General features: G+C 49.5%; 1 protein-coding gene across 2 annotated transcripts in view; it reads right to left on the bottom strand.

Moving 5' to 3' along the window:
• THEGL (theg spermatid protein like) overlaps window positions 1–15,461 on the bottom strand; it is a 47,955-nt gene that overhangs the window by 29,500 nt on the left and 2,994 nt on the right. For both annotated transcript variants that reach the window (XM_054987200.1, XM_054987201.1), the window contains exons 3-4: window positions 10,069–10,122; window positions 7,969–8,097 (exon numbers count right to left, since the gene is read on the bottom strand). In XM_054987200.1, the coding sequence (XP_054843175.1) occupies window positions 7,969–8,097; window positions 10,069–10,122 (183 nt within the window). The remainder of the gene's footprint in view (window positions 1–7,968; window positions 8,098–10,068; window positions 10,123–15,461) is intronic.

The following is a 15,461-nucleotide window of genomic DNA, read 5'->3' as shown; positions in this document are numbered from 1 at the left end:
GCCCCGATCCGGGCCAGAATGGGCCCGATCCCGGTGGCTGTGGCGCATGGGAGAGCGCCACGCGGCAAGGGAGCGCGCAAGCAAGGTGCACCCCCCCCCCGCTGCTCAGGTAAGTGGGGGTGGGGTGTGGGGAGCAGGGGCGGGAGATCCCCTGCCCCCACCGAGGGTCTGGGATCCCTATAACACACTAACAGTTGTGTGTCCTTCCTAAATGGTGCCATGCAATCTAAGTAGAATAAGATCGCTCTACGGACATCTAGAGAATGTAATGTCCTGTGTTGTTCCAGCAGCAAGCTGAATATATTACTCAGTTAATCAATATGTACTAGACTAGAATGCATGCCTATAGTTTTAAGAGAAGTGCATCCTGGGAGCTGTAGTGCCTTACCCCACCGGTTCAGTTCCTGGGGCATTCAGAGCCCGCCAAAACTTGTCAGGGCCATTTCCTCCTTTGTTCAGTCACACCTTGGCAGATCTCTTCCCCCCCCCCCACACATTCACTGGGTCTACAAAGCTCCACCAACCGCCTTTATGCATGAAAGATGCACTCTCTCTTTTCGTTATTTAGAAGAACTGTGAGTAGAGATTCCTTATGTGTATGAAGAAGTTAAATAAAACCATTTAAGTTTGTAACCCGTGCGTGTGCGTTGACACTTGACGACAAAGGGTTGGGATTCCCTCCTCGCATCGGAATAGTGAAAAAAAAAGAGAAAGGAAAGTTTCTTGCATATCTGCCCTGCTAGTGAAAAGGAGATCTTGCATGTTTGTCCTGCAAATGAAAAGGGAAAGATCGCTCTTGCCTGTCTGCCCTGCAGACCAGAAAGAACATCTTGCAAAAGGGAAACTGAATCCCTTCCAAGTGAAATACTGCATGCTTTGCCCTTCAAGCAAACAGCAGAGAAACATGCATGCGAAAGTTTTACTCCCAAGTATCAGCTCCAAGCAATCTTTGCCGTGATTTAAACAACCTGTCTCAGTATTGCAGAACTACAACCTAGGTGCCTTTGTTTTGCAATTGCTAACTGCTCATCTCATGCCTTCAAGCTATTGCAGGCAGCCTCTTCCCTTCCCTCCAACAATCTGCAGCACGCACTCACTGCAAGCCTCTGTTGGGATAAATGCTGGCACGGCGCCGTCCTCCAATCAGCCCTGTGCTTGAGGAAACAGCCCAGCCACAGCTCCCCTTAGTGCAAAGCCAGAGCCCTGGAAGTTTGGAAGAGACCCCTGAGTGCTGCGCCCTCTGGTGGCCAACTCTCACAATTGCACCTAATTGCCTCCAGTAGCAACTCCCAGTCATACAGCCACACTGTGACAGCGCCACCCAGTGGATTTACACGGCACCACAGTTCATAGAATTTTCCCTTGCAAGTTCCTTCTAATTTACAGCCCAAAATGGAAGATTCCTTGGGACACCTCCCCGATCCCACCGCAGTCCTCACTCCTGGTGAGACGACGCTAGTCCCCTCTGGCGACACATCTGCATCAGTGGCAACTGGCTACACAGAAGCAAAGCTTCACACTCGAGAAAGAAATCCTTCACCTAGGATGCGTGAACATTTATCCAACAAGAAGTCTGAACTGCATCTGAAAGCCGAGAAGGCCTGGCTTAAAGTGCAGACAGCCCTGGACAGCGTTGCCAAGGTGTCTGGATTGGATGAGGCGGATGCTTCACGAACCCATTTAACCGCCCAGTACTTGGCCTGGAAAGCACTTCGAGACTGCATCTTCAGCGTCCTAGAGCAGCTGAACACGACTGAGGCGCGAGGGGAAGGGCAGTGTCTAAAGGAAGTGTACAATGGGCGGGACAGCCTCATTGAGACCGCCATGACAAGCCTGGAGGACCTCATCAAAGCAGAAGAAGTGCATCTCTTTGGCTCAGTCAGCTCCGAGCAACAAGCTGGAGCTGCTGCATCCAGAGGTCTCACTCATCTGACTGCGCCTCCAGCACACCATGCGTCTTCGAAGGCTTCTTCAGCTGAACTCAGTAGGTTGTCACACGCTAGCCTCATGGAGATCGTCAGGGCAAAAGCTGAAGCTGCTGCTGCGGCCCAGAGAGCTGAGTTTGCCAAGAAGGAAGAGAACCTTAGAAGAGAGGCTGCCAGACTAAGAATAGCATGGGAGACAGAGGCCGCCAAACTAAGAATAGCATGGGAGACAGAGGCTGCCAAACTAAGAATAGCATGGGAGACAGAGGCTGCCAAATTAAGAATAGCATGGGAGACAGAGGCTGCCAAATTAAGAATAGCATGGGAGATAGAGGCCGCCAAACTAAGAATAGCATGGGAGACAGAGGCTGCCAAATTAAGAATAGCATGGGAGATAGAGGCCGCCAAACTAAGAATAGCATGGGAGACAGAGGCTGCCAAACTAAGAATAGCATGGGAGACAGAGGCTGCCAGACTCGCTGAACAGGGTGTCCAGAAGTTCTCTGACCACCCATAAGACTACTTGCTTTGGAAGGCAACATTCCAAGGAAGCTATTAGGGATATGAAGTTGCAGCCTGATGAGGAACTCACTCTCTTGATCAGTTGGTTGGGCTCCAGGTCAGCAGCACAAGCTCGATGCATCTATGCGGCACACCTCGAGGATCCCTGTTTAGCCCTTGCACGGGTGTGGGAAAGGCTTGACAAACGCTACGGGGCACTGTCTGAAATTGAGGGCTCACTCATGCTGCGGCTAAGGACTTTTCCCAAGATACCCACCACTGAACCTTGGCGACTCTTGGGACTTGGCTGATATCCTTGCAGAGCTGGAAACTGCCAATAGGAATCCCAGGCTACCGGGGCTGGCGTACCTTGACCAACACTTGGTACAAATGGAGATTACGGCGAAATTACCAGCTCCGCTGCAGGACAAATGGGGTGAACTGGAGTCTTTGACTCCAGCGCTCAGTTCCAAGGCGTCTCGCTGAACAAGGTCCTCCTCACGGGACCTGACCTGATCAACAGTCTACTCGGCGTGCTTCTCCGCTTCAGGAAGGAAGCTGTAGCCATAATGGCTGACATCCAGCAGATGTTTTACTCCTTCCTCGTCAGAGAAGACCACCGCAACTACTTGCGATTCTTGTGATTCAGCGATTACCAGCATTGCCAGACAATCACCGAGTATCACATGAGAGTTCATGTTTTTGGAAACGGACCACCCCCTGTGACAGACAACTATGGGCTACAGCAAACTGCATGCATTGGAGAACTGCAATATGGTCTGGACACAAGACAGTCCGTGGAACGGGACTTCTATGTGGACGATGGGCTCAAGTCCATGGCCACACCAGTGGAAGCCGTGGACCTGTTGAAGAGGGCACAACTGATGATGGCTGCAGCAAATCTCAAGCGGCACAAATTTGCTTCCAACAGTGCATAGGTATTAGAAGCCTTTGATCCACAAGACCACGCTAAAGGCCTGCAGGATCTAGACTCAGGCAGCGACACTCCACTCCTCCAACAGAGCCTTGGACTGAGGTGGGATTTGAAGAAGGACACTTTCACCTTCCGAGTGCCAGTCCCAGAGAAGCAGTTCACGAGACGAGGCATCCTGTCAACATTGAACAGCCTGTTCGATCCCTTGGGGTTTGCGGCACCAGTGACCATCCAAGGGAAGTATCTCTTACGCACACTCTCCTTAGGTGCCAAGGATTGGGATGAACTGCTTCCTACAGAACAAAGACAGGACTGGGAAGCATGGAGGAACTCCCTCGGCAGCCTACAAGGTATACACATACACTGCACCTACATACCGATCTCACCTACCACCGCCTCCCACAGAGAGCTGCACATCTTTTCAGACTCATTGAGTCAGGCGATAGCAGCTGTAGCATATATACAGGTTGATGGCAGGGAGAGCCGCATCCACTTTGCATGTCATTGGGATGTTTGGCTGACTTTGCCAGATGAACAACGCCGGGCTGAAAAGCTGATTCTATGCAGTTTAAAACATGAGTCCTATTTGGAGGAGTTTGAATGTGTCAAGAATGGGTCAGCAATTCCGAAAGCCAGCACTCTCCTTAAGTTGACCCCCTGTCTCGATGACAAAGGACTACTTAGAGTAGGAGGATGCTTGAATCAGGCCTATCACCGAAGTGGTCCTGTTCGTGGCTAAGACAGACTTTGAAGAATGAATCTCAAGCGTGCATGCCTTAGTTTGTGTTCAGTTTGATCGTTCGTAGCGTAGCATGCCTCATATGCACAGTTATAGTTGTATCACTCCATTAGCACTGCATATTAATAGTGGAATCCCCAGTATTCCAGGTAGGGAGTGTACTGTTCCAGCAGCAAGCTGAATATATTACTCAGTTAATCAATATGTACTAGACTAGAATGTATGCCTATAGTTTTAAGAGAAGTGCATCTTGGGAGTTGTAGTGCCTTACCTCACAGGTTCAGTTCCTGGGGCATTCAGAGCCCACCAAAACTTGTCAGGGGCATTTCCTCCTTTGTTCAGTCATACCTTGGCAGGTTTGTAACCCGTGCGTGTGCGTTGACACTTGACGACAATGGGTTGGGATTCCCTCCTCCCATCGCAACATGTCTTCTCTGCATATGACATAGGTGACGGGAAGAAAACAGGGAGAACTATCTCCTGTGACACGTGGAATTTGGTTACTATTTTTGGATAAAACTCCAAACCTGTTCTAAAAACTACTTTCCCTTGAAGTACCTTAAGGAAGGGAGGGTCGGATCGCAGTGCTGCCAGTTCACTCATTCTCCTGACCGACGTAATCGCTATGAGAAATGCCGCCTTCATGGTTAGGAATCTCAGGTGGCAAGTAGCCAGCGGCTCAAAAGGTTTTGTCATGAGTTTGGCTAGCACCAACTGTAGGGACCATTGGGGTACAATTCTAGATATTGTGCCCCTAAGATGGTTGTTGTCAATAGGGCGGTCTTTGGCTGGACTGTTATTTAGGGGGTAGGACCCTGTAAGAGCATGCCGTTTGCCTGCCCTTGCATTTCTGAGACATATATTTGTCTGTTCTATTAGAGAAGAGGGTTTATCCCTCGAATGGTAGGTCCTTGACTCTGTTCCGTGTCTCAGTGGGTAGCGTGGTTGATCACAGCCAAGCATGTCTGTGAAGCATGATGGCGGATGCTAAAGCTCTTGTCGAGGAGTTGACCATATTCCTTCCAGCACTGATATGTTGTTTCAATAACTATATTTGTTGTTTTGAGGCCTATCAATAACTTGCACTTCAGGTATCAGAGGTTCCTTGTCCAAGATATGCTTGGTTGTGTTCTTCCCCTTGTGGGAGTGACATGTCTTGTTCTTTGTCTTCTTCCTAGGGGGTTCAATGAATTCCGGAGAGGAGAGCTCTTCACCCTCGATTCCATGGCCCTTCAGATCCAAAGATATCGGAGTTGGAACATCGTTTCTGGGGGCGATAAGACATCGAACGTTTCTTCGACTTTGCGTGGTGAAAATTTGCTTCGGGTCGAAAGGGTTCTGACAAGCTGGGAGAAGTTGAAGTCGGCTGGAGTCATGTTCGAGGTGCCTCAATCCAACTCTGGGTCTCTGGAGTCGGATGTCGATGTCTGATCTGAGTCAGAGGGACTGGATCGAAGAACTCGCAGCCATCGACACTAAGGCACCTGTCAGAACCAAGCTGTGTTGATCTTGGTCAGTCGGGTTCAGAGCGGATGTCGACACCAGGGTCTAAGTCAGGTGCTCAGATAACACAGCAATAGCGGATCATTTCGCCACTTTGATGGCTGGACTGGCGGAAGCTGATAAGGCCTGCTCCCGTAACAGGGTCTTGAGCCTCGTGGCTCTCTCTGCCCGTGCCTTGGGGGTAAAATTCTGGCAATGCTTGCAAGCCATCACATTATGCCTTTCCTCGAGATAAGTAAGGCAGACGGAATGACTGTCTGAGCGAGTCATCGTGGTAGCGCACAAAGCACAGCATTTGAAAAGGGCTTTATCAGCCGTACTTGTGGTAAGTAAATGTTCAAAGTCTCCAAAGCGACTGATGAGGCCTACTCAGAGGGAGAAGACCTCAGAGCGCTGTAGATGAACCTCTTCAACCAGTGGAGAAACTTGGTCCCCATTTCTTTTATATATAACTAACTATGCTTCTACTGAGAGCTCTGTACCAACCCCCCCCCCAACTTTCCCCTCTATATTAATTATATATGGCACATAACCTTGTATATTAAGTTATTTATCTTAATATCTTGCATACTGCTACGATGTTCAGTCATTTGGTGTTAAAAGTTTATATATTGTTATTGTTAAAAATTCTGGAAAAAATAAAAATAGTTATTTTCTTAAAAACCCAGTGGCGAATGAGAAACTAAGGGTAAGGGGTGCTATCTTCTAGAGGCACAAACTGGTTTTGGCGGGAAACACCCGTGCACATGCTCTGGAGAGATGAGCGCCCGCTAGTGGCCTTTAAAGCTGTAGAAAACCTGCCGTTCGGCAGGCCTGCGCACACGCAGTCCCATGTGGGACGGCACAGAAGACGAACAGTGAACCATACTATCCAAACCACTTCCACTGCTTGGGTATTGACCGCTAAGAAAATCAGGAATAAAGCTCATTATTTACCAGGTGATGTCCATGCCTTGAAAAACACCGGCTGCTCATTTCCACACATTAACAGTGTGATCCTAAGCAGAGTTACTCCAGTCTAAGCCCACTGATTTCAATGGGCTTAGACTGGAGTAACTCTTTTTAGGATTACACTGTAGGCCTTCGTTAACTATGCCAAGCTGCTTCACCGCAGGGGCGCATAACAACTCTTACATTTGTAGAGGTTTTTTTTTTAAATGTATGAATTAAACCTTCTATTTGGGAACCCTTCAGGAAAGCCCAATGACTTGAAATGCCAGTGGGAGTTTTGTAGGATTGCCATATTTCTGCATTAATTTAATAGAATCCTAGGGTTGGAAGGGCACTCCAGGGCCATCTAGCCCAACCCCCTGCACAATGCAGGACATTCACAACTACCTCCCCTTCCTCCCCACACATCCAGTGACCCTTGGCCCATGCCCAGAAGATGGCAAAACACTGTCAGGAATGGATCCCTAGCCAAACTGGCTTAGGGAAAATTGCTTCCTGACCCCAGGGCGGCGGTCGATGCTATCCTGGGCATGTAATTTCACTGAAGAATGAGGCGATTTCCTTTATCAAATGTGATCTTCAATTATTTTAATTACTTGTATTTCTTTTTATTTACTCTGCATTTTGAAACACGTGCTTTTTAAAAACATTAACAACAGATCTGTTAGAGTTTATGTTAGAGGTGAAAATGCTTTTTCATCACTGAGGTCTGATAGGAGGATAGGTTTATGGAATGGCTATCCTGACTCTAATTAATCTGTATGATTATTTTATTTTTAATATGTTTGTAAAATTATCTTATTCACTTATTTATTTACATTATTTAAAGTCCGTCTTTCTCATTGAGACTCAAGGCAGATTACACCATGTGACGCAACGTGGTCAACAGGGTGGGACATCCCATAATAGGGTTAGGACCGTGGAAATGAAAACCAAGTGCAAATCTGTAACAAAGCATAAGTATCAGCACAGTGTATTAAACTATGTAGTTATTATATAATAGGATAATATATACAGCAGCAGATAGAAATAAAACTATTGCTTTAAACTTCCAATGAAAATACAAACCAGATACTTTCCACAGGACTTTAAATTTCTCAGTGCACTGGAAGACCCCCGTTCTCCGTCCCCTCTCTCACCTGCTATGTGGCTCACCTGGAAACCTGCTCTCCAGAATGGGTGGGGCAGGGGGGAGCAGTGAACAGGATCAGAGAGGGAAGCCAGGAACAGGGGGCCAAAGCTGCCGCTCCTTTTATGCTCTGGGCTGCAGCCGCCCACCTGCTGGGCAACCAGAATCTGCGGTTTGGTAAACAGGAACTGAACGCTCCAGCTGCGCACGGCTCTTTTTAGACCCATCTGCTCGTTCACGTGCTTCGAAATGGAGGGAGGGGAGGGAAAGAAGGAAAAGGACAAACCTGCGCTGGTGTTTCCCGTTGAAGTCCTTCTTGGGTTTTGCGAGGTCCAGGGTCCTTTGGTTTGGCCGATCGGTCAAGGCCTTCTTAGAAAGGGGCCAGATGGTTTCTTGGTTTCCCCAGACCAACTTGCTGTTGTAAAGAAAGAATGCAGTTATGCCTCGGCTTGCCAACCTCCAGGTGTGGACACTGAAGATGTCATGAAATTACAACTGATCACAAGAAATGAGATGGGAAGGAAACGGCTGTTTTGGAGGGCGGACTCTACGGCATCACAACCCTGTTGAGTCCCTCCCTCCCCCTTGTTACGCCCCATCGCTGCTCTTCTTGACCACTGTATTAGAAGCATCTCAGAGGGGGACCCATGGGGACTTCTTTCCTCCCTCTTGCCACCCCCCCCCCCAGCTTCCCAATCCCTTTGCCACCTCCTTCTCCACATCCTCATCCCGGTTGTTTTCCGTGCTCCATTTGGTTTCTGCCTCTCAAACTCAGGAAATTTGCTTTTTGCAACCTCTGCGTAAGGAGTTTTCCCTAACCATCCCCTTTGCTGCACTGCTGCCGTGTTCCTGTCTGTAATTTTAATCTCATTCTGTATGGACTCACTTCTGTATTTAATATCTTATTTATTTATTTAATTACATTTTTAGACCGCCCTCCCTGTCAGACGGGCATATATTTTATATATGCCAATAAAGGCTTGCGTGCTTGCTTGCCTAACCACCCCCCATGTTTCGACAAGATGAGTGTGATTCCCCCAGATTTTCAGACTCCAGAAAAGTTGCTGGCTCCATGGCAGAGAGTTCGCAATCCACACAGAGGCCAACCTTTGACTATTAGATATTGTGTGTGTTTGTTGGAAGAAATGTATAGTTGCAAGGGGCGGGGGGGGGGGAGGCATTAAATTACAGCTTGTGGAAGCATTTGTGCTGCTTCTGTTCCCGAACTCCCATAACCCTCGGCTGCCGTCTCAACGTGCTTACGCTGGAACAAATTCACCAAAGTGACCTTGAAGATGCCCTGGAAAGGGGTGGCTTTCCTTCCCAAAGAACAGTTTTTTAACAGTAAAACTGTTATCATTTCCCATGATTTTCCAGACAGTGTCCAAATAGGACCAGGCCAGAGAATCGGGATCTCTTACAGCACCATCCCGAGCAGAGACACTTGGGGGGGGGGCCTCTGCACACGTGAGCCGAACTCAGGTTTGCTGCAGGCAACCTCAACTCCGCTTGCGTTTAACGTGAGGCCTAAAGCAATGGGGAGAAGGGGGCAGACCAGCTCTTGCGTGCGCACAAAGGCAAGGAGATTGTCTCCCCCCACACTCCTTTGCACCCCACGTGCTTTAACGTGCACGGAAATGCCGAGGGGAGGGCTGTTTGATAGGACGAGACAGGCAGATCCCGGGCAGACGCGTGCGGCTCTCCCCCCATGGCCCTCCTCTGCTAATGAAAGTGCACGGGGGGGGGGGCAAAGGAGGGAAGGTAGATGCTCCTCCTGCCTCTGGGAGCGCAAGAGAGATGATCTGTGCCCCCCCACACACACACACCCACTGCTTTAAAGATAAGCGCTGGGTCCCATGGAACTGAGCTGGGGATTCCCCTAATGCAACTCGAGTTTGGTGCTCACGTAAACCCATGGATTTCAATGGATTTAGACAGGTGTTGCTCTGGGTAGGGCTGTGCTTTGCACCCCCAGGATCTCGCGACAGAGCTGCCGTCCTGCTCTGGGCTGCATTTCAGGGATGCCACAGAGGACGGAGTATTGCAAGTGGCATTTCTGGAACGATCAGGTGATCATCCAAAGGTTCAACAGGGCTTCGCTTAGTCCTGCAACGCTCTCGGCTGCAGCCTGGCTCCTCGGATTGAATAGCTCACCATTGAAATGTGTGGATTGAATTGCTTTCAAAATTAGCCACCCGTGTTTACTTACATGCCCCGAAGACTTCTGCCGTCTGCAACACGGGGTGATAAGAGTTGTCTTTTTTACAGGGCTCAGCTTGTTGTAGCTGAGATCCAGAGACGATGATGATCATACAAATGACACGACCCGTTTCCAAAGAACTCCACACATGCCAAGTATTGTTATTGCAATGCACACAAATCTTACCTAGAATAGTTCCAGACATCTTTTGTTTTCTTTGGTTCTGCAAGACGTTGGATCCTGGAATGTCCAAATGTTTTTGTAGAAGTTACAAGATGCAGAAGTTACACATGACAGACACAAAGCACACAGGGGGTAAAACACTGGTGTATGTTTTTTTTAATGTTTTGCATGTAAATAAATTTGCGTGCATTAATGTGGTTTTTTTAAAAAAATATTTGTTACTGGGAGTTTAAATGCAGGCCTCTGAGGTGTGAAGTTGGGGGCTGGATGGGTGAATGATCTAACTGGACAGCAGCTGGACCCTCGGGGGGCACAGTGAACGGCAGTCTTTTAGCCAGTGCACTGAGAGAGAGAGTCAAGTTCGGTGAAGGTGTGTGGAGTCCTGAGAAATTCTGTCTCAGTCAGGCGATCTGTGTGCCACCTGGATCAATCTGTGTGTATCTCAGAGGGAGGTTATTCTGTCCAGATCAGGCAAGCTGCGTGGAAAAGTCTGAGTGCATCTATGCCTATGTGGATGAGAGAAGTGTTTATTCTGTGAAGGAAGCTCTGAGTGGAGAATTAGTCTTTGGGTCTGTGAATACACCTTTTGAGAATATATAACTATTTTGAAACCTCAAGCTTAGGAAGAATAACCACCACGTTCGATTTATATACCGCCCTTCAGGATGACTTAACACCCACTCAGAGCGGTTTACGAAGTATGTCATCATTATCCCCACAACAGCAAACACCCTGTGAGGTGGGTGGGGCTGAGAGAGCTCTGAGAGAGCTGTGACTGACCCCAGGTCACCCAGCTGGCTTCAAGTGGAGGAGTGGGGAATTCATCCCGGTTCTCCAGATTAGAGTCCTGCGCTCTTAACCACTACACCAAACTGGCTCTCAAATCTATTCTGAAACCAGTACACTTTATCAGTACTCTGCAATCCTCATGCAAATGAATTCTACTTCTGGTTAAGTTCTCCTCAATGGGGACCCAAAGCATCTTCCATCATTCTCCCTTCCATTGTATCCTCACAACAGTCCTGCGGAGTAGGTTAGGCTGAGAGTGTGTGACTGGCCCAAGGTCAGCCGGTGAGCTTCCGTGGCAGAACGGGGATTCAAACATGAATCTCCCACACCCTAGTCTGGGAGACTCTAACTACCACACCACATTGGCTCTATGCCGGTATGCATAAATGCTGGAGTTTGACCGAAGAGGAGCGCATATATCCAGCGGTTGCAGGGAAATACCACTCTGAGGTGAGACACGTTGCTGTAATTTCTCTGCCTTGCAACCGACACCTTTTTACTGCCTTTGAGGTCTAGGTAGCAGATACCTTGTATTGCTGATTTCATACGTACTGTGCTTTGCTGTGTTTTTGTGTGTTTTAATTGGTGTGATTTTATTGTTGTGAGCCGCCCTGAGCCTGCTCTCAGGCAAGGGCAGGATATAAATACGATAAAATAAATAAACAAGCAATTCTTCCCTGTAATAGTCAGTCAGTGGCTCAGGAGCCACAGCAGGCTCTTTGACACGCCATGTGCGGCTTCGTTTAAGCATCAGTCCCCAGTGTGGCTCCTGAAACATGGGGCAAGCAAGTGGGCAAGGCCACCTGTGGGCAGGTGCTTCCCACTTTGAAACAGCTTTCACAAGAAGGACAGGTAAGCTATGAGCCTCCTTCAAGTGCAGCCCTCATGCCAGAGCTGGAGGTAAAGGTGGCTCTTTTGGTTGACAGTATCTGTGGATGTGGCTGTTTGCAAGCGGTGGAGCGCGTCCCACTGCTATACACATTCCACACCCAGAGGCTGCTCTTCCACAGGGCAGCAGGAAACAATTAAAGGCCAAGACTGTCTGAGGATGAAAGAGTCCGAACACAGACACCGGCATAAAAGGCCTGGATTCAACTTGAGTTGGGAACCTTTGGGACTTTGGATGCCATCAGACCTTGCTAGCAACACACCTCATGTGGAGAAACCAGTTTCCCACCTTGAGAAATTAAACTGCTCAGGGCTTTTTTTCAGCTGGAACGCAGGGGAACGGAGTTCCAGCACTTCTTGAAAATGGTCACATGGCTGGTGGCCCCGCCCCCTGATCTCCAGACAGAGGGGAGTTGAGATTGCCCTCCGCGCCGCCAAGCGGCGCAGAGGGCAACCTAAACTCCCCTCTGCCTGGAGATCAGGGGGCGGGGCCACCAGCCATGTGACCATTTTCGCTGAAGGTGATTTAAACTTTAAACCCCCCCCCCTTGTTCCAGCTGACCCAAAGTGACGTTGTTGTGCGGTCCTGAGTTCCGCCACTGAGTTCCGCCACCTCTTTTCCCAGAAGAAAAGCCCTGACACTGCTGCAAACGCTGCGTTTTCCAATCCCGTCGTTCATGAATTCTTCACAGTCCACACATTATAATTATCCTGTCCAACCCAGCGTTAAGCAGGCACACCTAAGCATGCAGATCCTGCGACCTTTCACTCCTCTGCCAGATCAGCAGGCAAACTGGCCTTGACGAGCCTGCCTCTTGAGAAAAAACCATCATTTCAAACAGCCATTTCACTTTGTTGCTTCAAGTGAAGATAAAAACGTGTCACGTGCAAATCGTACCAACATGTTTACATCGGAGAGTGGCAAGAAGTACTCTTGCCCGAGAGCCAGGATTAGTTGCCACGCCCTATCAATGGTGGGTTTGGTGACAAACACGTACACGGAGCTGCCTTATGCTGCATCAAGCCGTGGCTCCATCGAGGCCGGCAGGGGCTCTCCGGGGCCTTTCACATCAGCTCCCACCTGGTCCTTTTAACGGGAAATGGATCCTGGGCGCTTCTGCATGCAAAGCAGAGGCACATCCACTGAGCCACAGCACAGCCCCTCCCTAAGCAAAGCCCAGGTTTGTTGTGGAGTAATGTGCACAAATGCTCCCGAGGTCAAGTTTGCTTCAAAAGGAGCGGAGACACCTGCGTGCATGTCAGCTTCTCCGTTCCCACCGACTTACCATGGCAGCACAAAAACAGCAGGGGATTGTGTTCGTTTGAGGCCACACCCCAGATAATCAGCTGAGCTAATCCCCCCCCCCCCCCGCTCCAACGTCACTGGGCTGTGAACTGAGCTTATTCCTCTAAGCCTTTTCTTCAAGCCAGGACGTGTTCAGGTACAGCACGCTTTTTTGCAGGCTGAGCACCTCCTGTTCAAGTTCATTTGATAATTATGTATTCTTACGCCCTGGTTTTTAAGTGCCTCCTGCAGACACACGTCAGCTGAAGGGAATTGCTTTGCTTTTTCCTTTTTTTAAAAAAAAGGGAGCTCAGACACGCTCAGAATGGTGCCCCAAGGGGAGGGAGCGTCCCTCCCTCCCTCCAAACCATTTTTCCTGCCCAAGTTATTTTGAAGACTTTGCTGCTTCACTTGGAGAAACTGTGCAGAGATTTTCCACATGGAGACGCAAAATCAGTGAAGTAACTCCCCTTGTGCACAATTTTCATACAAGAAAACAGCCCTGAGGGGGAAGCCATGAGCCTTTCCTCCCTCGGTGGTGCTGTTCTGAGCTCATTTGGGCTCCCCTTTTTGAATAAGAAGCAGTTCCTCTCAGCTGACGCGCGTCTGCAGTGAGCATGTTAAAACCAGCGCATGCCTGTGCAGAAACAGGCTGTGTCGCCAGACCCGAACTGCACAAGGCAGAGTTCTCAGGTCAAGTCCAGGTTTGCCCTGAAGACTGTCAGGAAGATGTACGGTTGTCAACCTCCAGGTGGGGGCTGGAAATCTGCTCAACTAGAACCGAGAACTGAGTTCCCATCAGGGAACTTGGAAGCACCCACGGATTGCCCAGACCTGGTGGGGTCGGGGATGTAACGTGCAGGCGGGCTCTGAAGTGCAAGAGGCAGACGATGGCGCTCCTTGGAGCTACCAGGGGCAGAGGGTCAGCTTTCCGTGTTTATGCCAGGCTTGGTTGATGCCGTGGCTTCCTATGGCCAGCAAACTGCGCTGCAGGCCCCCGCGGGGAAAGCGGGGAGGGGCGCTCGGCCGGACGCCCACTTTCACAGCAGGCTCCAGACAGTCGCGAGACACCTCCTGGGTACCTTTTCTTTCGCGTCATTAAGTTACAGACCTCACTGCCACAGGATGTGCTTGTGGCTATGAGCATTTTTTAAAAAAAGAATTAGACAAATACATGGAGGGATTTAGCAGCAGCTGATGGCCAGGATAGCTAAAGGTATCTTTCTGAAGCCAGCAGAGGCCTCGGGAAAACAATACGGGATGGCTCTCCTCATGCCCTTCTTGGGAGCGCCAGGAACAGGGTGCCGGTCTGAAGGGACCTTGGTCAGATCCATCAAGGCCCTTCTGAGGGGGGGCTTTTATCCCGCCGTTTCATGGAAGGAGGGCTCTTGTGGCGGGGAAAGGCTCGAATAGGGCTGAGAGGACACAAGCCCAGGTTCAGAGCACAGTGACCTTACAATATCAGCCAAGGAGTAACCTGAATTTCCTTGAGGCTGAACTGTCAAGTAATTATTCTGACAGGACAATTCTGAGACTCCCCTTTTCCTGCCTGGTACAGTTAAGCCTCCCATAGCCAGATGCTTTGCAGTATTCAGCTCTGCCCAACGTGGGCCCCAGCCTCCAGCCAACATCATTACTAACAAGACATTCCCAGATCTGCTTTGGGAAGGCTCCACAGAGCTCCCTCGTGCGCCGTGGTCGTATTAGCACTCCGTGCCCAAAATTGCTGGCAGCACTGCAAAGTTTGCTAGCTGATTAACGTGGAAATGGCTTGGCAGGGGGATCCCGTAACAAAAAGAGACCCATCCCCACAATGCACTCTCAGGAGCAGCCCTGGTATCGTAACACAGTCATTAGGAAACTCAAGAGCTCTGTTAGGGCAGCTTTGATGATCTTTTGGAGCCTCTTGAGTTTGCAAATTCACCACAGCTGAGCTCTGTGATCACTTTGGGCCTCGTGTTGACCAAATGTTATCTATTTATATACAGCTTTTCATATCAAGCTAAAATAACATGGATATGTATCATACACAAGAGCATTTTGGAGAGGAAAGAAAAAATACGTTGCCCTGGCACTGATGGGTAAAGAGAACCTCCATGTTCAGAGGCAGTTAACCTCTGAATTGCAGTATTAGGAGGCAACATGTCAGCCGAGCCTCGGTCTCTGTGCCTTGTTTGTTGGCCCTCAGGAGCAAATGGTTGGCCCACGCATGAAGTACGATGCTGGACGAGAGAGACCCTAACCCTCCCGTCCCCCAGGGCTTCCCTTGCGTTCTTGCGTACTTCATTAGACATCGCTGCGGTGCCCTGTCGCAGACGCCTCCTTCGGGGTCTGGTTTTTCCAAGCGTCTTCGCCCTGCATGAGAGCCGGTTGCAAAGAGCAGGCCAGGAGGATCCGGCTCCATTAGAAGTGAGGCAGCAAATGCTGCTTCTGA

Source organism: Eublepharis macularius, chromosome 8 (genome assembly GCF_028583425.1).
Source record: "Eublepharis macularius isolate TG4126 chromosome 8, MPM_Emac_v1.0, whole genome shotgun sequence".
Lineage (NCBI taxonomy): Eukaryota > Metazoa > Chordata > Lepidosauria > Squamata > Eublepharidae > Eublepharis > Eublepharis macularius.
The sequence above is the reverse complement of the archived record's forward strand: the minus strand, read 5'-3'. Positions and strand labels throughout refer to the sequence as shown.